The 21,647-nt window shown below is 40.1% G+C and overlaps 1 protein-coding gene across 2 annotated transcripts in view; it reads right to left on the reverse strand.

Annotated features, from left to right (window-relative positions):
- NEK7 (NIMA related kinase 7) overlaps positions 1–21,647 on the reverse strand; it is a 152,547-nt gene that overhangs the window by 35,206 nt on the left and 95,694 nt on the right. For both annotated transcript variants that reach the window (XM_032770907.2, XM_032770908.2), the window contains 2 exons: positions 6,371–6,479; positions 3,466–3,573 (listed from right to left, as the gene is read on the reverse strand). In XM_032770907.2, coding sequence (XP_032626798.1) covers positions 3,466–3,573; positions 6,371–6,479 — 217 coding nt within the window. The remainder of the gene's footprint in view (positions 1–3,465; positions 3,574–6,370; positions 6,480–21,647) is intronic.

Here is a 21,647-nt window from a genome sequence, read left to right on the forward strand (position 1 = left end):
TTCCCCTACTAATTCTTTCCTGTTTGTGAGCAGCAGGTCGAGAAGAGCTCTGCCCCTAGTTGGTTCCTCCAGCACCTGCACCAGGAAATTGTCCCCTACCCTTTCCAAAAACTTCCTGGATTGTCTGTGCACAGCTGTATTGCTCTCCCAGCAGATATCAGGGTGACTGAAGTCCCCCATGAGAACCAGGGCTGTGATCTAGTAACTTTTGTTAGTTGCCTGAAGAAAGCCTCGACCACTTCATCCCCCTGGTCTGGTGGTCTATAGCAGATTCCCACCACGATGTCACCCTTGTTGCTTACACGTCTAAACTTAATCCAGAGACTCTCTGGTATTTCTGCAGAACTGGAGCTCTGAGCAGTCATATTGCTCTCTTACATACAATGCAACTCCCCCACTTGTAGGAGGGTTGGAGTGGGAAATAGTCAGAAGAAAGGCCACTTTCAAGAAAGGATAGTTTGGGGAAACTAGTAACAGAAGTTCCAAGAGAAATGAAATTAAGAAATAACAAAGAAGGACTGTATTAAGGATATCAGGAAAGCGATTATGATAAATCAGTGCTTAGTAGACATTATAAAGTTGATATCAGAGTTTACAATGTATGGTCTTATTTTTATGAGTTTATAAATCAGCCACAAAATTTTCTCCTCCAGGCTGAAACCTGGCATAAGGTCTGAGTTTCAAGTATGGAAATAAAAAAGAGTCAACTCCCTACCCTCCCACAAAACCCAGCACCAGAGCTGAAAAAACACCATTTTTGCCCTCTTCTTCCTTTCCTGCTGATTCTTATATTTGTAAAAGAGGACTTAGAGATTTTTTTTTTTTTTTACCCCCTAGCTCAGTTTCCAAGCACCTTGCAACCACTCTCCCACGGTGAACCTAAAAAAACAGAGTTGAAGCAACTGTTTGTCTTTCCTAGCTTTTTGATTTATAACTCACAGTAATAGGACAACTCTTCTCCCTCCATCACTAACTTTTGCCTCCTCTGCATGCTCCCTTTCTACTGAACATTGTAGATCAGGACTTTTTGGCTCCCACAAATAGAGTACAACAGTGTTGGTTCCCATTGCAGCCTGTTCACAGTGTTGTTTTATGTACTATGTTTTATTTATGGGCATTAGCAGGCCTAAGCCATGACAAGTAATATGAAAGAATGCTGCAATATTGTCTGAACTCGCCATTGGTATATTATAGCAGGCAAACAACAATATTTTTAAATAAAACAGTTTATTACCTAATCTTGATTTGGCATTTTTTAAATTATATCCAAAGTCAAGAGAGAGGAAGTCTGGTAAAAAGAAGATGCCCCACTATTTTTGTTTTTTATATGAGGTGACATGGACTCACTTAATCTCAATTTTTCCACTGAGACCCCTGTAATTATTGTTGGTGTTGATATATGGCAATTTCTGCTTATAGAAAAGACAAGAATCTATAATAAAAAAGAAAAACTGGAATGTGTAGATGAGTGTCCCAAAGGTTTCCTGGATGACAAGGAATTGGCTGATTATACTGCCAAAATTATAGAATGTAAAGTCTGCTTTCTGAAATGAGAGTTTATAATACACTTGTTTTGACTCTTTAAAATCCAGCAATTACCTAAACCTCCCTGAGCTCTTGGATACTATTATGCTGAATAAAAATCTTGTCATGGGTCTTAAATCTTGGCTAGCCTTGGCTGCTCTCTTGAGGGGTCTTCAGGCTGATCCAATGCCCTTTGAAGTCAATCGCAAGGAGTCTATTGAATTCAATGAATAGTGCATTAGGCCATTAATGAAATACATACAAATTCTTTTTTTGACTTGCTCCAGAACATGGACAACAACTAGATAGCCAACTCAGCAATCCTGCAACATTCTATCGGGTATCCTAGAACAACCTCTACCTACACACACAAGAGAAATAATCTGCTTTCTTGGGATTAGGCAGTCATGAGCAGACAGATATTTTTACAGGACAGATTTAAGTTTTAAAGCAATTCTCAGTTTAGATGGCCAACGACCTCTAAGAGGAGATTCTCATTCATTTTCAATGATGCTGTTTAAGATTTGATTAACTGAGATTCTGAAGGATTTTGAACCCCTAATTTATTTAAGATTTTGGATTTGTAACATGCACCTCTCCACATACAGCTTCAAGCACACACACACACACACATATATATATATATAATTTAACACACCAATATATTTAACTTCCTTTTTTCCCCCCAGAGTAAACAGATTCATCCCCTAATACAATCTAATAATTGCTTATCCACACCCACAACAATTTCCCCTTCTAAGTATAGATTACTTACTGAGAATTATTCCTCTTTATGATACTTACACTTAGATTTAACAATCTGTAGACTATCCCTCAACACTATAAAAACAGACACAATCTGTTGATCCTCTGTGCCCCCCTTGGTATCATTTTTCTCGAGAAGTCTATTCCATCTCTTTAGATTTTAAATACTCTCCTCAAATGATACCCAAAAGATGTGAATTCTCTGCAAATGCTTTTGGTATGGTGAATATAATGCTACTCTTTATGAGTGATCCAATTCCCATACAAAAAAGAATTGGGTGTTTTTAGATGTTCTTTTGTATGCTTAGAACACAAAAAATATTTTCTCCCACACTCTTTTTAAAAGAATGTTTGCTGTTCAAAATTCTAAATCCTGATCTGCTCACCCCATTCTCCCTGGACACTACAAACTGGAGGCTGGAATGCAGGTCATGATGGTAAATAAAAATCCTGTTGTGTCTTCACAGGGATATTAAAATGTATTTAAGAAAGGTAATTCTTTTTTGCTATTTTACGTTGTGTTTACAGGCACCAGATTAGGTAATGGAATATCTGTGCCCCATATGCAGCTCTCCCAAATTGGCTAAATACTATGTAACCGTGTTTTGTCAAGTGATACTGAATCAGTCTGCTTTTGGTATATAATCTTTTTAAACAGGAAGATGTATTTATTTGGCTTTAAAATGTTATATTTGTTTTTGTTCTGTTAGCATATGAGCAAAATCTAATTTAGCAATATCTAACTTATTACATTTCATACTCCCTCAAAGTGCATGTCACCAGCAAATGTTCCACATTCCATTTATAAATTCACTTTGCATACCTGATTACAGTATTTTTTCCACAGCTGATTAAAGGGTCAGTGCAGTCTTTAACCCTGTTGAAATTCATTCTTCACTCTTACTTTTTATTACACCTCTATAAAATGCTCTATTTACAATAGGTACCGACTTGTTCTAAACAGACATCTTTTATTAAGTAGTCCAAGGGCAAAGAAACAGGAAACTGAGTGAGAAACAGATATCATTACAACTTAATAAGATTTGAATAAGGGGCAAACAACTTTAATTTAAAAAAAAAATAGTTGGGGTAACACAATATAAAGGAATTAAGTTTATATGAATAAAATTATTTTGATTTATCTTGCAACAAAATCATTTTGCATATTATTCTTACCTAAAGAATGTGCAGCTGTGGTTTTGGAGCTGAAAAATCGTCCAAGTCCAAGGTCTCCAAGCTTTACTACCCCTGTAGCTGTAATGAACACATTAGCTGGCTTTATATCTATGAAGAGAAAAACATTTTGCAATATGTTAACAATAAAACCTACTGCATCATCTATAATACATGTAATCAGGCTTGTAATTTTGTTAAATGTTAATCAAATCAAATGACAGTACTGTTTAGAAAATCTTTTAAGCATTTAATAAAATGTGAATTTGGGATTTTTAAAATTCTAATTAACTTTTGTGGCTATAACTCAAGTTACTTTTATTGGTTGTGCTTAATTCACTATAGCAACAAAAACTGAGCAACAAAAAACAACAAATAAAACAAGCAACACATAAAACAGTTTTAGCTCTAAAACTACAAAACATGTACATGCTGATAATAGCCACTGTTATATAAACTATTTAAGTCTTAACTCTGACCTTTGGAGACAACAGCAGCATTTTTAAAAAGTACCTGACACTAGTCTCCTAAATAAGTTTAACCTGCTTATTTTTAAGTGTCAAGTACCCTCAGTTGTCACTGAGCTCAAGAGCAACAGCTCAACGGTTCAAAAGCAGAACTTTTGAAAATCAGGTCAAGTTTAGCTATGAACATAACAATAGGCACTCTTCTTTAAAAAAAAATCTTGACTTGCATGTTCTTAGCTTTTGCTGGAAACCATGGAAAATGCTAGTATTCAATGAGTTAATGACAACAGCATTAAACTTACATAAGGTTCCCTATAAGACCTGCTCACCATGTGTGAGCTTTCATCTCCTCCTTTCTACACACTTACTATCTCAGACTTTTGACCTTTCATACATGCATGTGTAAGAGGATCACCAGAACAGTAATTTGCAGGGGTGGCTGGTAACTAGGGACTGATGGGTCCAAGTGTGGTTTGTCTACTGAAGGGTGCATGGGAGGACTTAGGCAGAGGTGGAATTTTTTTCCCAATCTATGAGTCTCTACAACAGATGGTGATATGGAATTTCAGACCTATGAGTCATTAATTTCTGATTAACTCAGAGGCAAAGTAGTTCATGCATCATTTGTATCCTGCAGCCACTGAGAAGGAGGACTTCAAAGGACAGAAGCAGTCTAGACCTGTTCCTCCAGGTCTGCATAGGTAAGTGGATGAGGGAGAGGACAATAAAAGGAATTAACAAGGGTAGGAGAGGCTCAGTACCTCACAAGGAGAGCTGGATGCTGCTGGTGCATGCTACTAGGCAAGAGGGTTGGAAGCAGTAGGGATGAGTGAGAGAGAGTGTAGGCCAATGGCTACAGGAAGATAGATGAGTATGACAGTGGAGGAACATACAGGAGAAGGTATGCATATGCATAAAGTGAATGGGTGGTAAGAAGAGGTGAATAGGTGAGGAGTCTTGGGAGAGAGAGTGGGAGGGGATAGGAGGGTGAGAGCTAGGATGGAGAGTAGACACCAGCGAGTGGAAGGGGGAGTTGGGGAATCAGAGGCTTCTGGCATCTATAGCCCCATCACTTATTTTGATCACCAGACATCATTAACAATTTGCCTGAGATAGCCAAATCCATACCATACCAAAGGAAGTGTGTAGCCATACCAACATCCCTGTTACATTACCCCTGGGGGAATTCTGCGCCACTGCGCATGTGTAGAATTGATGTCCCTGGCAGATTTTCTTTCTCTGCAGAAAATATATTCTGCTGGGGAAGCGTTGCAGTTACACCTTTTGCCCATCAGGGGATGCTGTGGTGCCAGAAGAGAGGGCAGCTGGCTCTGGGCTGAAGCCACCAGCACAGATAGGGAGGAGCACAGTGACTGTGTTCCTCACAGCACCCTGCCCGCGGGGCCAGGTGAAGGGGCATGGGACAGGGGGGGGAATGGACAGAGCGGGATGCACGAAGGTACTGGGGGGTCACACAGACTGGAGTTCAGAAGGGCTAGTGCGCGGAGGACAGACTGGGGTGGGGGCACAGAAGCTAGGGGGGTGACAGCATTGAGCCAGGGGCTGAATAGGATGAGGATGCAGGGCCACATGGGGACAGGGTGAGGCGGGTGGCTGATTAGGGGTGCAGAGCCACATGGAGACAGGGGAGAGGAAGGTGCAGGGACAGGGTAGGACAAGTGGCTGAATAGGGGTGCAGGACATGAGGGGGATGGGACAAGGGTGCAGATGTGCCTGACTGAATGGGAGAGGCTGAGGTCAGCATGAGAGAGGCTTTCCAACTCCCTAACAATCCCCCCTACCCCCCAAGGAACCTTGTTCCATACTTTTCCCACCCACACCCAACAGCCCTCCAGGTTCACTCTCAGGCTCCTTCCCAGCAATTACTTCCCTCTGAGCTCCTCCGTTACCCCTGATTCCCCCAAAGACTTTGCACTGCTTCTGAGGGGTGTGTGAAATACATTTCTGGATTGTAGTAAAAACTAATTACTACTCGAAGTTCGGTATTAATATGCCTAGTAAGGAATCTATTTGTCAAGAAAACATTTCCTGAATCTTTTTTATTGTCTCTATTGCTACAGACATACTTGCTGACAGGTATTTTGAAATAAATTACCAAAATAATTGAAACTGGCATGACTATATTATGCTGTTTTGACATATAAAATACGCAGAATTTTGCAGAATTTTAAAATATTGTGGGCAGAATTTTTAATTTTTTGGTGCAGAATTCCCCCAGGAGTATCATAATCTTTTAAAAAGAAATCCTTTCTATTTTTAAAGTTACTTATAAAATACTACAGTAACATATACATTGTGTTAGTTACTTGTCCAAACGGATTCTTTTAATATCTTATTTGGTATAATTTGCATTGAACCTGCCAAGTTCTCTCATATATTTAATACTTGTTAAAGATGCAATATCTATGATCCTATGTTACCTCTATGCATGACACGACGAGAATGCATATGTTCCAGTGCACTGCACAGCTGAACAAAGTACTTCCAAACTGTTCTTTCAGGAATCAACCTCTTCTGTTTCTTAAAATGCTTTATAAAGAAAACAGAAAAGTATTGAAAACCAATTACACAATTAACTGAGAAAACAGGTAAACTCTTAATTAAAAGCTATTAAGACAACGCTCACTTAATCTGAGCTAAAGTTTCTAGGACTACTTCCAGATATGGAAGTTCAACTTTTCCCTGAAATATTAACATACAATACACCAGCACAGGATGTGCTGACATTAATCAACAAATACAAACACTATACTGAATATCAAGTTGTTTAAAATAAATCCGCAGTCCTAAGAAAAGTTCATATAATGTTCATTTAACTAAGTTACATTTTTCAGAGGGAAAAAAGCCTCCATGGAAGGAAATCGGGGTGGAATGTTGTAGTACAGAATCAAACCGCCATATAATGGATAAAGGCCAGCACTAAGGAAAACTTACTCAAGGAATTCTCAAAATACATAAGTTTCTCACCACCAAAATTAATTTCTATAGGCTTTTATTCTCATGAGCCTAGAACAAAGAAAACAAATAGCAAGGATTCACATTCATAGGCCGTCAAAATTATGTAACTCAATTTTAGAAGCCATGAATTATGTAAAATTGGGAACACAGGAACTGAATCTGCCTAAGAATTTATAATACGTCAGTCAGTTAATTTGCCTCTCCTGTTCAACTTTTTTCCAGTTAAACAGCTACACTAGGTAAAATTTAACAATGGTCATCTCTTTCAAATACTGTATTCAAGGATGGCAAATAGCTGCCGAGTTCTCCATAACTGCATATTGAGAACCCCTAACTGCATATTGAGAACCCATAACTGCCAATTCTAGAACATGAAAGTTTGACAATTTTAAACTTTGCTGCCAGAGGTGGGTAGGCTTAAATGAAAACTTCCCTAGAAGTCTGCTCTTTGTCTATCTATACTTGAGAAATATATTACATACTTAGCTTGATATGAAGGGTAAGCAAATTAGAAAAAACTTTTAAGGGATGCTAACAGTCATACAGTAATCAGATCCTCTACTACTAAAAGCAAAACCTTACAAATTATGTCAATAAAATACATATAGTGTCAGTATTACACTTGACAGAAAGGTCATGTATAGATCAGTTATCAGTGCTGTAAGTAAACAGGAATATTTTGTTCAGTGTCTTTACCAAAAACAACCAAAAAAAAACCCCCCAGAAAAACTGACTCTGTAGATATGCTGTTGCCTTAGGACTGGTCTACACTATGAGTTTATCTCTAATTTAGCAGTGTTAAATCGAATTAACCCTGCCTGCACCCGTCCACACAACAAAGCCCTTTATTTCGCTATAAAGGTTCTTAAAATTGATTTCTGTACTCCTCCCTGACGAGGGGAGTAGCACTGACATCGACATTTCCATTTCGAATTAGGGTTAGTGTGGCCACAATTCGACGGTATTGGCCTCCGGGAGCTATCCTACAGTGCACCACTGTGACCACTCTGGACAGCAATCTGAACTCGGATGCACTGGCCAGGTAGACAGGAAAAGCCCCGTGAACTTTTGAATTTTATTTTCTGTTTGCCCAGCGTGGAGCGCTGATCAGCACAGCTGACCATGCAGCCCCAGAATCAAACAAGAGCTCCAGCATGGACTCAATACAGTGCCATGTGAAACTTAAGGAACTGAGACAAGCCTACCAGAAAGCCAAAGAATCAAATGGACACTCACGAAGGGAGGGGCGACTGACGACTGCAGCTATCCCACAGTTCCCGCACTCACCGAAAACCATTTGAATTCTGGGCTGAGCTCCCAAAGCCTGAAGGGTCAAAAACATTGTCATGGGTGGTTCAGGGTATATGTCGTCAGCACCACTCCTCCCACCCCGCACCCGTGAAAGCAAAGGGAAAAAAATTGTTTCTCGCCTTTTTTCAGTGTCACTGTGTGTCTACTGGATGCTGCTGGCAGACGCGGTGCTGCAGCGCTACACCGTAGCATTCCCTTGCCTTGCAGACAGCAGACGGTACAGTAGGACTGGTATCCGTCGTCATCGTTCCGTGGGTGCTCCTGGCTGGCCTCGGTGAGGTCGGCCAGGGCACCTGGGCAAAAATGGGAATGACTCCAAGTCATTCTCTCCTTTAAGGTTTGTCTAATGGAGATTCAGTCCTGCCTGGAATATCATGCCAGCTGAGGCTTCTGCCTCAGGCTGCTCTGCCCAGTCAGAAGCACCACACGGTCATGCCTACCTCTTGTTACCAGGGCTCACAATCAGATAATTAGACCTCTACACTTTGCTGCAAATAAAAAAATTAAGCTGCTGTTTAGAACTGTCCCCCAACATACATATCCTGGGACATTTTGTATTTTACTAGTGTCAACCACAGGCCCACACACAAATGGAGATTCAGTCCTGCCCATGCTTCTATCCTAGTGCTTATCACAGATTCCCATTTTCAGCTATAGGCTGAGTAAGTGCAGAATGATGGTTCACTCTACTTCGCTGTAAGCCAACCATCCTCCCCCACCCCTTTAATCTCTGCTTGTAGAGGCAATAAAGTCAGTGTTTTTTTTATTCATGCATTCTTTATTACTTCATCATACAAATGGGGGGATAACTGCCATGGTAGCCCAGGAGGGGTGGGGGAGGAGGGAAGCAATGGGTGGGGGTGTTGCAGGGGCACCCCTTAGAATGGCATGCAGCTCATCATTTCTGCGGAATGTCTGGGGCTCTGACCTGGAGCGGCTGTTTGCCTCTCTGGTTCTTTAGTAGGCTTGCCTGATATTCTAGGTAGGATTGACTCTCCATTAGACAAAATTTAAAGAGAATGATCTGGGAAGTCATTCTCATTTTTGTCCAGGCGTCCGACCACATCGAGGCTGGCCAGGAGCACCCACGACACTAGCAGACGGTACAGTATGACTGGTAACCATCTTTGTCAACTTGCAAAGCAGTAGATGGTACAGTAGAGCCGTTAACCGTCTTTGCTAACTTGCAAAAGGCAAGGGGATGCTGCTGTGTAGCGCTGCAGTACCGCTTCTGTCAGCAGTATCCAGTAGACATACGGTGACAGTGAAAAAAGGCTGAACTGGCTCCATGGTTGCTGTGCTATGGCGTCTGTCTGGGCAATCCAGGGAAAAGGGCGTGAAATGCTTGTCTGCCGTTGCTTTCACGGAGGGAGGAATGACTGACGACATTTACCCATAACCACCTGCGACAAATTTTTGGCCCCATCAGGCATTGTGATCTCAACCCAGAATTCCAATAGGCGGGGGAGACTGTAGGAACTATGGGATAGCTACCCACAGTGCAACACTTCAGAAGTCGATGCTAGCCTCGGTATGTGGACACACGCTGCCGAATTAATGTGCTTAGTGTGGCCGCGTGCACTCGACTTCATACAATCTTTCCAAAAATCGATTTCTGTAAAATCAGAATAATCTCCTAGTGTAGACATACCCTTAGGAGGCAGCCTAACATGAGAGAGCCTGGTATTATTAAAATATCAATAGCAAAATACACTGGAAATACAGTAGATCATAAAATTTCACCAAAAATAGTAAGTTTAGTTCAAGACTGTTTCAATATAAGTTTTTATTCAAATGAACCAATGCTTTTAAATCAGTTCTTTAACTATAACTTTCACTCAGATTTGGATTCAGTCCAAACAAATGTTGTGTATCTGTTCTCCCCAGAGCTGAATTTGCATATCAGAGGATTGTTTGATGTCAATAGGAAGATGGAGATCAGGTTTCTTTTCATTTATAAACAAATACACAATACTATGCAAGTATACACACATGAAAGCATACTGCCTTGATTCAAAATAAATTCTGAAAATTATCATAATGATAACTATGTACAATAAAAAAAATCTTCAAAATGTTCTTAAGTAAACAAAACTTTAAGTACAAGCAAGGATGAAAAATTCACAAAAGTATGCAGATTTTTTTGCATCTTATCCATAAAAAAAGCCTTTAAAAGTATAATTCACAATGTTTGTAAAAAAATAATTTTAACATTTCATTCATTTGCCAGCTACACCGTTGTAGCACACTGTACACAAAATTCTACAGAAACAGCTTCAGAATTCCAGTGATTCAAGCAGTACAGTCATTCATATAAATACGTGAAAGTGAATTGCTTTTGGGGTATTCTGACCTAACTAAAGTATGTTACTTTTGTGTGACATTAACATATTCCTTTCTGAGGTCATCACTAATATTAAGTTGTTATAAATGTGAACTTTGATTTATTATTCATGTGAAAAGGATGGCATAAACAAATGTATCCGTTCTTTAACTAAGCATTCTATTCAATAAAGGAACAAATAATGTTATTTTCACTTGCTTACACTTTAAAATAGTTCAGGTCTTTTAAAATAAATCTTCATAATATTATTTTGAGGGGTTATCACCTTTTTTTTTTTCCTGGTGTATTCTTAATGTTTGCTTGGTCTGCTGTGCACCAAGAAATAAAACAATGACTGAAAGCTTGGGATATTAAAACAAACTGAATTCACAAAGACACCGATTTCCAAAAAATAGCCTGCTTTTAGGGAACAGCTTTAGTAAGAGCTTTGGTTTCTGAGGAGAGGAAAACATAAAACCAAAATGAAGAACTTTTGCTCACAGCTTTATCTTTCCACGGGTCTATTTTGTGTTGATAAAACACACAATCTACTTTGTTATGTGGATCTTACATCGTATGGCATCTTTTTCAGCATATTTAAGGAAAAAGAGGCACAATAATCCTGTTTTAACATTTGGTGTTCCTTCTAGCCCTTCTTCCTTTTTCGTTTTTAAACATTCTATAATGTGAAAATGCAATTGTTCTGATGGTGGCACTGTCGGCCATCTCCTCCAGAAATGCCAAAGTACAAAGGACATGGACACAAGAAAAATACCTCAGCACTGATCTCAGCTAGTTATTCTGTGTAAAAGTTAGACCGAAGTGTGGACTGTGCCAGAAAAAAATCACTTATGATTGTACTGCAGAACTGGACTCTGTTGCAAACCAGAGAGTTTTCAGATAGCCTGATATCAGAGTAACTGGGTAGCTCAAAGTGACCTGCTGTATAGCCACTGAATCCAAGCTGCACTGATTAGGGGTATACAGTGGTCACTTGGAGGGCATAACTGGTAGGCGAATGGCAGTGAAGTGTTCTCAGGATGTCTTCTTGTGCCCACCCCCCGTTTTTTTTGCAATCATATCACACCACCACACCTTCCTCCTCGAAAATTGAAGAGAATTTACTGCCCCAAAACATCAACAACTAAGAGTTGAGGTTGACTGTGAATGCCTTGTAACCCTACAGAATGTTAGTTTGAAAAGATCAAACAAATAAATGCAGTTATACTTAAATCTCTGAAAGGCAGGAAATAGCAAATTAAGGACAAAACCAGCCCTGCTTCACAACCTTAACTCTGCCCTTTTCGAATGATGCCCCAACCCATCCCTGACAGACACTGTAGCACTGTCTCCTTTCAGATGATATGGAACAATAGTACAACAGGAGAAACTGTCAGACCATGTCTTCACTAAGGCAAATATGAACACCAGGTTGCTATGCCTGGCCTATCCTCAACCGCTGCACCTATTCTGCACAAATCACCCCAAAGTTGTTAGATGTTACCATCCCTTGACCTTTGTCCTAAGGATTTCCTCTGCATTATTCCTTGTAACGCACGGTATGCTATCAGACTGTTGCAACCATTTGGGGATCTGCCTCTATAATTTATGAATTCTGTATGAGATTATGAACTCTCTGTATCTTCACCAAGCTGAAAAATCCATTTTGCACGTGAGGCTAGTTGTCCTCCAACTCTAGGCTGGAATTAAATTCTAACAGGGGTAGGGACAAAGCAAGGTCTAACACCAGTGAGTAATTTAAGTTAAATGCAAGACCAGTAAAATGTAATAGTGGCTAACAACAGACTGGCTCCCAACCAGAACTGGCTGATCACAGAAAAAGTCACCTGGGCTACACAGCCACGTGCTAGTAGTCTGTGATGATCTGACTGAGGGACTGGAAGGTTATAAAAAGTGCAAAAGCTACTCTATTGGCTCTATTCTTTGGGATCATTTTTCTCCAGGTCAAGAAGAGGGCACATAGGGGGCCTGATGAGGCAGGGTACCCTGCCTATCTTCCTGAACACAGATGGTTCCCCAAGGTAATGGTGAGCTAGGGAGGGACTAAGGCATTGTGTTCAGGATGTTTGTGGTATTTTAAATGACGTCTACTCTCTTGTGTGGCATGTAAGTAAAAGAGCGATGTCAGAATCTGTGCAAAATATGTGTATGTGTTATATGCTTCACAACTTGCTATAGGTCTCTTGAGAGGGTTAGAACAGTACACCACCAGGCTCACAACTGGAGTTGTGGGTGAGGGCATGTTTAAGCAAACAGAGAAGTCTGAGAGGTCAACACTGAATACAGGCTTGGCCTCAGGAAGGGATGACAGACAGAGGATCTGTGCTCAGTGACTGTGTTGCAGGACCTAAAAACTGGGTTAATGGCTGTGCTCCACTCAGGAGACTTAAGCACCTGGGGACCCACAGGCTGGGTTCCCTCAAAGCATCTAGTCAAGCGAGGGCCCAAGAGGGAACACTTGACTGGGACCTCAAATCCCCATAGCAATAACAGAGCATGCTCCTCTACTTGCACAACTGACGTAACTCAGCACAAAAATGTGGAATTCATGATCCCTTTGGCTGCAAATGCACCTCTTCTCATATCACAGCGTGAGTTATGGCAATTGGTTGCAAGTAATCCTTGTATCAGCCACAGTGAAGGGCAGCTGGAGTACATGCAGATGAATGAAAATTCTGTGGGACAACACAGCATATAAAGTGGAATCATTTAGTCATTCCTCATGTCTGCTTATTATAGGACAGCCTAGCTGAAACACACTTACAGTATATCTCCTGTGGCTCTAGCCAGCCCCAGGGGCAGAGTTAAGGTTGTTGTGCAGCCTGATGTGTACCATAACAATCTCCTGGTTTTCAGATATTTAAGTGTAAATGCATTTGATATTCTGTACAGGTTGGAGGTCAACCCAACGTGGCGTTAATTAAGTTCTAGGGTAGTGAATAATAATATTGACTGCTGGGGTTTGAAATGGCTTACAAAGCCCTCCAGAGCAAGTGATAAGTGAAATTCAGCCACTCCAGTCTGACAGCAATTCCATGACTGCTGGATATAGACATGCCCACCGCACAGAAACCTTCGCTGCCATCAGCTGTGTCACCTGTAAGCTTTATTAATTGATTTTTGTTTCCTTTAAGGCCATTGATAAAATACTAAATATTACTAGACCAAGAACTGAACCTTGCACAGCTCCATTAGAAACCTTCCACTCACTGGAGATTCCCATTAACAACTATGTTTTGTGATGTTAGTTAGCCAGTTGTTAAGTTTTAAGGAATGTGGTGGACTATGCATTACCTAAAGTCTTTAAAATGAGATCAATTTCTTTATGAATAAAACATGCCTTAGTTTAACCACAATTGATTGAGCTCAGTGAAGGAGTCACTGGATGAAATTCGCTGACCTGTGTTATGTAAGACTGTCCCTTCTAACTTTAATATTTATGAATCTATAAAAAAGGAAAATGAGATTTGTGACACTCTTCCTGCTGCCTTCTTCCTCCCTCCCTTCCAATTATCTCTGGAGTCCCTGCAATAAGGTTTTGAACTGAAACTGCTCTCAGTTTGGCCTTCTCTTGGCTAAATCTAAGGACCTCTTTCTATACTCACTCTTCTTGATCTATCTATCACTTTTGACATGGTCACTCCCAGCTTCTCCCTCCTCTTCTGCACCATTATCTCCTCCTTGGGTTTTCTTGACCCTTAGACTCCTCTAGTACACCTCGACCTGTTCCCACTTTGGGAGAGTGCCTCTGGGCTCTGCCCTTGAACCTCTTCTCTCCCCAGGCTTTATTCCTAAAGGGATAGAGGATCCAGCTGACCTTTTTGCAGGACTGAAAGATGCAAATTGCTCTGGGCAAAAACTCCTGTCCAGAACACAAACTTCTGAGTAACTGACTTCATGATCCAGCCTTCCTTCTTTCTGTAGCCCCAACTCCAGCTTCACAAATTTCTGAAACAGTAATAGGGGCCTGTGTAGCACCAACAACCAAGCTGTGGCAGCAGGCACCCCTTGCTGAAGAGTTGCCAGACTTGACTGTTCCGTCCTGTTACTGGAAAACACCAAGCAGAGCTACAAGTGGTTCTAGGATAAAGACCCTAGTACCACCATTTTCCATTTTCCCATAGAGAGTGGTAGGGAGCAGACCCAGGGAGAACTAAAGGAAGGATTTAAAAAAGAGTGGGATGAAATACTGATGAGCAAAGGAAATCTTAGTAACGTGTTTTCTATAGAAAAGAGCAAATATGATGTGGGCAACAAGGAGGAAAAGAAGAGGTTGCAGGAGTCAAGACAGGAGATAAAGGGCTGTGTGGCCAAAAAGGAAAAGTAAGATTTGAGAAGTGTTTTGGAAGAAGAATTGGCACAATTTGGGCACTATTTTTAGTATGCAGGGCATGGGAGAGGGAGTGATCAGAGATTAATTCTTAAGGTATAGACCTAGGTGTTAAGATCAGAATCACACTTAGCCTGCAGATGCTCCATTGTAGGTTTGTTTTCTGTATTTTTAAAAATTATTTTATTATTGTATTACCATGTACCACATTCTAACTTTGATATCATTTTATCAAAAAGGTAGCATTCTAACAGATTTGTCTGGGTCTCATCAGTTCTGGAATTCAAATTGCCTACCACTGGCATTGGAATCACAGTTTTGCTGACCAACATCCCTGGATTTCCTATCCAAAACAAAAACCAGAATTTTCATCCAAACCTAAAGTCATTTCTTCTAGCTGCATGGATCTCAGCAGTATTTGCTAAACAACAACAACAAAAAAGTTGCTCATATTGTAGTCCAATATTTAAAGAGTCTCAACTGACCTAATATTATAACAAATACAACAAAAGAGAATCTTCTGCACATACTGTACACCTGAGAATAGCAGCTCTTGCTATCTAGCTAATAAATTGAACATATACAACAGAAACAGCTACTTTATTACACATGATTTGACAATTAAGTATCTATTAATTTTCTTTCATTATTTATATTTCATTCATTTTTCTGGCATCTAAAGCTAACCTTTTATACAGGTATTTCCACAACAAAATTAAATCAATATATTATATTATATATTTCTTTGTACTTTACAAACACCTTTTACTGATATTTTGCATACTCAGTTACTGAAATACAGTACATTTCCCCCCCAAATCCAGGTGACAGCACCTCTGATACGAAATACTTCGCTCCTACAGGAACTTAATACATATCAAGAAAACTTACAATAATAAATTATTTAACTATAACAAAAAAAAGTACATGGAACTGTCAATTGTGGAATGGAAAATAATTACAAATAATTACAAAAACAAGAATTTCTTAGTATCACTGAAAATAATATATTAGACAAATACAATGCATGCAATAGCATCTCCGGAAAGAGCACGGTTTAATACAGATGAGCTGGTAAACTGCAATAAAATATGATCTCCTTTCATAGATACATATCCCAAATGAAACACATTAGGCCACCCTTAACGTTCCTAAAAATCCTTATAAGAGATAGGGAATTATTTAAAATGCTTTGATGTTTTCCACTTTTTAACATATACAGATTCTTCTATATGCATAGTGTATAAAAATACTTCAATAAAAGGAAAAAGTTTATGCCCCTTTTTTCTTGTATTTGGCACTAATTCAAATGCTACTGACTCATCATTCTTCATTACCTTCAAAAGTCTATATAATCTGTGAGGGCCGCTCCATTTCCTTTTTTCCAAAGCCTTGAGACAGACACACACTAGTTTTCTGAATTTAACTATGATTCCTGAAAAAGTTTCTGACTGACGCTCATTTTAGTAAGATTTTCCAACAGGACTAATCACTTTTGCAGTATCAATCTCATTTACTATCTTTCCCTGCAGATTAGTCCGTCCATAGTCACTTAGCTCCACTGATGCTTTAATCACTCCTGAAAGCAAAAATTTGTTATGTTAGAGATGGATATCATCTACTGAAAACAGAAAGTCTCATCTCAGAGCCAAGAAGGTGAAATTTCCAAGCACTGTATCATTTTAGTTCTCTCTGCAAATAGACTCAGCTGAGCCAAGGCTCCTTAAAATATATAGCAGTATGTCCAAGTTCAACAGTTCTTGTTTACATACAACTTTTCTTTCCAATAAATCCCCTTGAGGAAATTGGTACATCAACAACTGGAAGGAAAGTTCTTGTTATAAATTACTATATATTATTCTTAATAAAATCAGTGGCAAACTACAGTAAATACAGCAGGCTCTCATCCTAACCCCATAATATTTAGCTTAATAAAAAACTCTAGAAACCCTCCTTCCCCATTCTCAAAGTGTTTAATTATACAGCATAGAATTACTACTGAGACTGAAGTTTTTTTCACTTCACTAAGTGATAAACAGTATAGAAGAGCTAGTAGTAATTCTGCTCAAATTATTTTGCGCAGAGCATTTTGAACATGGAAAGCACTAAGAACTATTTTCCCTATCCCTTAAAGATGATATTCAGGAAGCAAATTAAAGTTCTAGGATCTGGGGGCAGTGATGGGGACAGAAGCCCCCAACAGGTTCTGACAATTAAGTTTCACTCCAAAGAGTTTCTAATATTTCTAGATATAAAAATGACCTTCTAAAGATGACTGAAACAGCTGGCCTTTTTGAGTCTGAAAACAGGCAAGTTTAAACAATAATTCTAAGAGTTATGCATTACCACACCCACATATCTGGGCTACTGACATTAAACTATTTAAATACTGATTATTTTAGCAGAAAAGTGCTAGTATGATTATTCATGGTTACTGGATGCAGTGGTGGACATAGGTGATGGCAGATTCCTCCTCTCTCCATAAAGACACAGCCAAGGCTACAGGGCAAATCTACACCCTTCTCCTTAGCATGCAGACACACCTTTAACAGAGTAAGCTGCTACTCCTGACCTTGCTCCAGTTAACAGCCCCAAGAATGGAGAAGCATTCAGAAGCCTGTCATGCTTTCAGGTAACAGAACGGTGGGAGGTGGAGGGCTCACTGGAATGCAGCCTGCTGCAGCTGCATTATCCAGCTACAGTTGGCCCAGGGCCTCCCACCTACCACGCCACATTTTCACTGACTGATAGCTTTGGGTATGTCTCCACTGCAATGCAAGACCAGCATTAGTAGAACTCATGTCAGCAGACCCTGGGTTTATTAACCTAGGGCTTGAGCATGCATGCACACTCATTTATAACCCCAGCTTAGGAATTGTTGAACTCTAGGTCTCAACATGGGCCTCCAGAGTCTAAAGTGCATTACACGAGTCCAAATCCAACCACTCATATCTCAACTTTCTAGCGCCCTTCCAAAATTTGACCTATCTAGCCCTTTGTGGTGTAGTGGGGGAAAACTTGACTGTCCACCAAATTTGACTGTCCAGAGAACAAAGGAAGTTGGCTTGTGTGTTTGTGGAATACTCTGAGTGGACTCCCAGTGCACAAGTCCAGTGGGGATGCATCTACACGGAAAAGCAAAAGGACTTGAACTGTGGGTAGGGTTACTATCTGGCTGGTATTTGACTGGTCTGGGCTTTTTTTTTTTTAATTTATTTTTCTGGCAACTGGCAAATCTTTCAATATGTCGGGTTGTTTTTTTTTTGTTTTTTTTTTTTACATGGATCTAAAGATCTGCATTATTAACACAAAAAATAGATTCAATGGATTTTCTTTATGATAAAATTCCAAAACGCTCACATTCAAGTATATAGTTAAAATAAAGAAACAATGTAATTTGGGAAAAAATAATCTCAAGGAAGAGGGACACACAAAAAAAGCAGCTCTAGGAAACACGACCAAAGAAAGAAAATTATGTAACCAGTCTTATCTATATGTGTTACCACTCTAGATGCTATAAGTGGCTGTTGAAGGTGGTGAGTGTGGAATTGCCTTGAGCTTGGGGGGTTGTAGCAGTGTGTGGGTGTGTGTGTATGTAGGGAGGCTTGCATTTCAAAGGTGGTAACCCTAACCATAGGTCCTGGTTTGACTCAGGCTCAGTCCCTCCACCCTGTGGGACCCTGGGTCCAAGCACCAGTTTGGCATGATTTGTGTATACATAGAAGGGAGGTTAGGCGTGAGTCTGAGTTTGAACCCTGGGCTGCAGTGTAGACTCACTCTGTGACCCATTCATACTAATATAGTAAAACATTATGAGCTTGTCTCAACTTTCAGTTTTACTAGTTTTGACCTGCTTCCATTTTACAAGTTTTCATTGCTGACCAGGGCTGTCAAACGCCCAGCTGGATTGATGTATTTACATGGTCCACATGACAGATTCCATCCTGCACAATACAAACTTTCATTTAAAAAGTGTTTCTATCCCTGATGGTTGAAAAACATAATCTATCAAACGTAACTCAATGCAGAGCTAATCTTCCCAAGTCCGCAGACAACCTGAAACAATGACTCAGAGGTGTGAACTCCTTTGACCTATATTAATCTCAGTGATGTTGCTCTAAAACCCAATGAGGACATTTCAATGCAAATATTAAATTGCTGATCATTGTAGAGAATGGCATGCAAAAAGTGGTGAGAGCAAAGCCCATTGGGGAAGGGAAGAGAGAATTGCTACAGGGAAGGGAAAAGAGGGAAGAAAAGAGACAAGGACAGGGAAGAGGAACAAAGCTAGAGATGGGAGAGAAACAAGGGACAAAAGCAGAGATGGTCCTAAGTTAGGGATATTTTCCCAATGAGTTACTCCACTAGGATATGGAATAATAAACAATGGTAATAACCAAAAGTGTGTTGTCTTCACAGAAAGTCAGACACAATTCACAGCATGAAGAATTGCCTCTGACTCACCCAAGCCCAACACTAAATGAGGAAAATGATATTCTATGGTCAGAGTACTGTCTGGCAGCACCATTTCCCTGAGCAGACTCCACTTCCCAGTTAATCTGAATGGTTCAAATGTGACTCTGTAGACGGAGGATACACAGAATGAAGGACTGATAGGGGAACAGGAGAGAGAAGCAAGAGATTAAGGTGAAGATGAATGAGAGAACACTGGAGGGGACAGAGATACTATGGAGAATTAATAAGGAGGGAAAGTGACAGAATACAGGAAAAGGACAAAAATTATTAGAAACACAATAGGGGATAAAGAGGGAACTAATACTATAGGAAAAACTACACTAAGGGAGAAGATGGTGTAAAAGATGGAGGAAAAAAGTGAGGAAGTTATATTGTAAAAGGAAACAAATGTTGAGTGAAGAACTGAAGCAAAGTAAACGTAGCAAGTTAAGGTTTGCAGTTTTGATGTACATGTGTGAGTCTCAGGATTTTACAGTGACAAGATAGATGAGGTAATATCTTTTATTGGACCAACTTTACTGGCAGGAGAGAGACAAGGTTTTGAATTAATGCAGTGCTCATCTTCAGGTGCAAGAAAAGTATTCAGGGATTCACAGCTAAATACAAGGTAGAACACAACATAAAGCATTGTGAGAATTGGAGAGAGTTTGAAAAAAATTGTCCATGCCAAAAATGGGACAAATGTCACAAATCTTAAAAACAACAAACCGTAAACTGAAAATAAAAAATAAAATTGGTTTGGGTCAATCAAAACATTTTGTTTCAGTAATTTCAAAAGTGTTTTTCAGTTTCAACATTTTCTTTAAAAAAATTTCTATAGATTAACTTAAATTTCAAAGTGAGAAGTCATTTCAAACTGAAAAAACTGAATTTTTAATTTCTGAAATGTCAAAAATAGGATTCCTCAACAATTCTGAAACTTTTTCAAAGAGGAAAAGTATTCAAAACAGATCTTTACTCAAAAAAACTTGAGCTCTGATAAATCAGCATTTTTTCCAATGGAAAAATATTTTGTCAAAAAATTCCTAATCAGCTGTCTAGCAGTGACCTCCTTGTTAATATGACCTTGCCATCCTTTTATCCCACAATATCAGCTTCAAATGTGCTGTAATAAAGAGGTGGACCTTGCAGTGCTCTTCTGGCCTTAGTGCCTGGATCCACCTCCCCTGTGTTGCCCAAACCCAGAGAGAGACTATGGCTTTGTCTACACTACACGTTTAAACCGATTTAATGCTGTACCCGTCCACACAACAAGGTCTTTTATATCGATACAAAGGGCTCTTTAAATCGGTTTCTGTAATCCTCCCCAACGAGAGGAGTAGCGCTAAAATCGGTATTTCCATATCAAATTAGGGTTAGTGTGGCTGCAAATCGACGGTATTGGCCTCCGTGCGGTATCCCACAGTACTTCACTGTGACCGCTCTGGACAGCAATCTGAACTCGAATGCAGTGGCCAGGTAGACAGGAAAAGCCCCGCAAACTTTTGAATTTCATTTCCTGTTTGTCCAGCATGGAGCTCTGATCAGCACGGGTGGTGATGCAGTCCCAAATCCAAAGAAGGCTCCAGTATGGACTGTACGGGAAATACTGGATCTGATCACCGTATGGGGAGACAAATCTGTTCTATCAGAGCTCCGTTACAGAAGACGAAATGCCAAAGCATTTGACAAAAATCTCCAGGCTATGATACAGAGTCCACAGCACAGTGCTGCGTGACATGCGTAACGGAAAGCCAAAGAATCAAATGGACGCTCATGGAGGGAGGGAGGGGTACCAAGGACTCCAGTTATCCCACAGTCCCCGCAGTCTCTGAAAATTATTTGCATTCTTGGCTGAGCTCCCAATGCCTGTAGGGTCAAACACATTGTCTGGGGTGGTTCAGGGTCTATCTCGCCAATTTACCACTCCTCCCACTCCGTAATAGAAAAGGGGGAAAAATCGTTTGACTTTTTTATATATCACCCTATGTATACTGCATGCTGCTGGTAGACATGTGCTGCAGCAGTAAACAGTAGCATCCTCTCTCCTCCCCTCCCTGGTGACAGACAGTACAGAGCAGTAGGACTGACAGCAGTCCTGGTCATGAGCCCGTGAGTGCTGCTGGTTGGCCTTAGGTGAGGCCGGCCGGGGGTGCCTGGGTAAAAATAGGAATGATTCCCAGTCATTCCCAGTAGATGGTACAGAACAGCTGGTAACTGTCCTCATCATAGCAACTGGGGGCTGAGCTCCATCAGCCGCCTCCCTTTCATGTGTAAAGAAAAGATTCTGTACTGCCTG

Source organism: Chelonoidis abingdonii, chromosome 7 (assembly GCF_003597395.2).
Source record: "Chelonoidis abingdonii isolate Lonesome George chromosome 7, CheloAbing_2.0, whole genome shotgun sequence".
In the NCBI taxonomy this organism is placed as follows: Eukaryota; Metazoa; Chordata; order Testudines; family Testudinidae; genus Chelonoidis; species Chelonoidis abingdonii.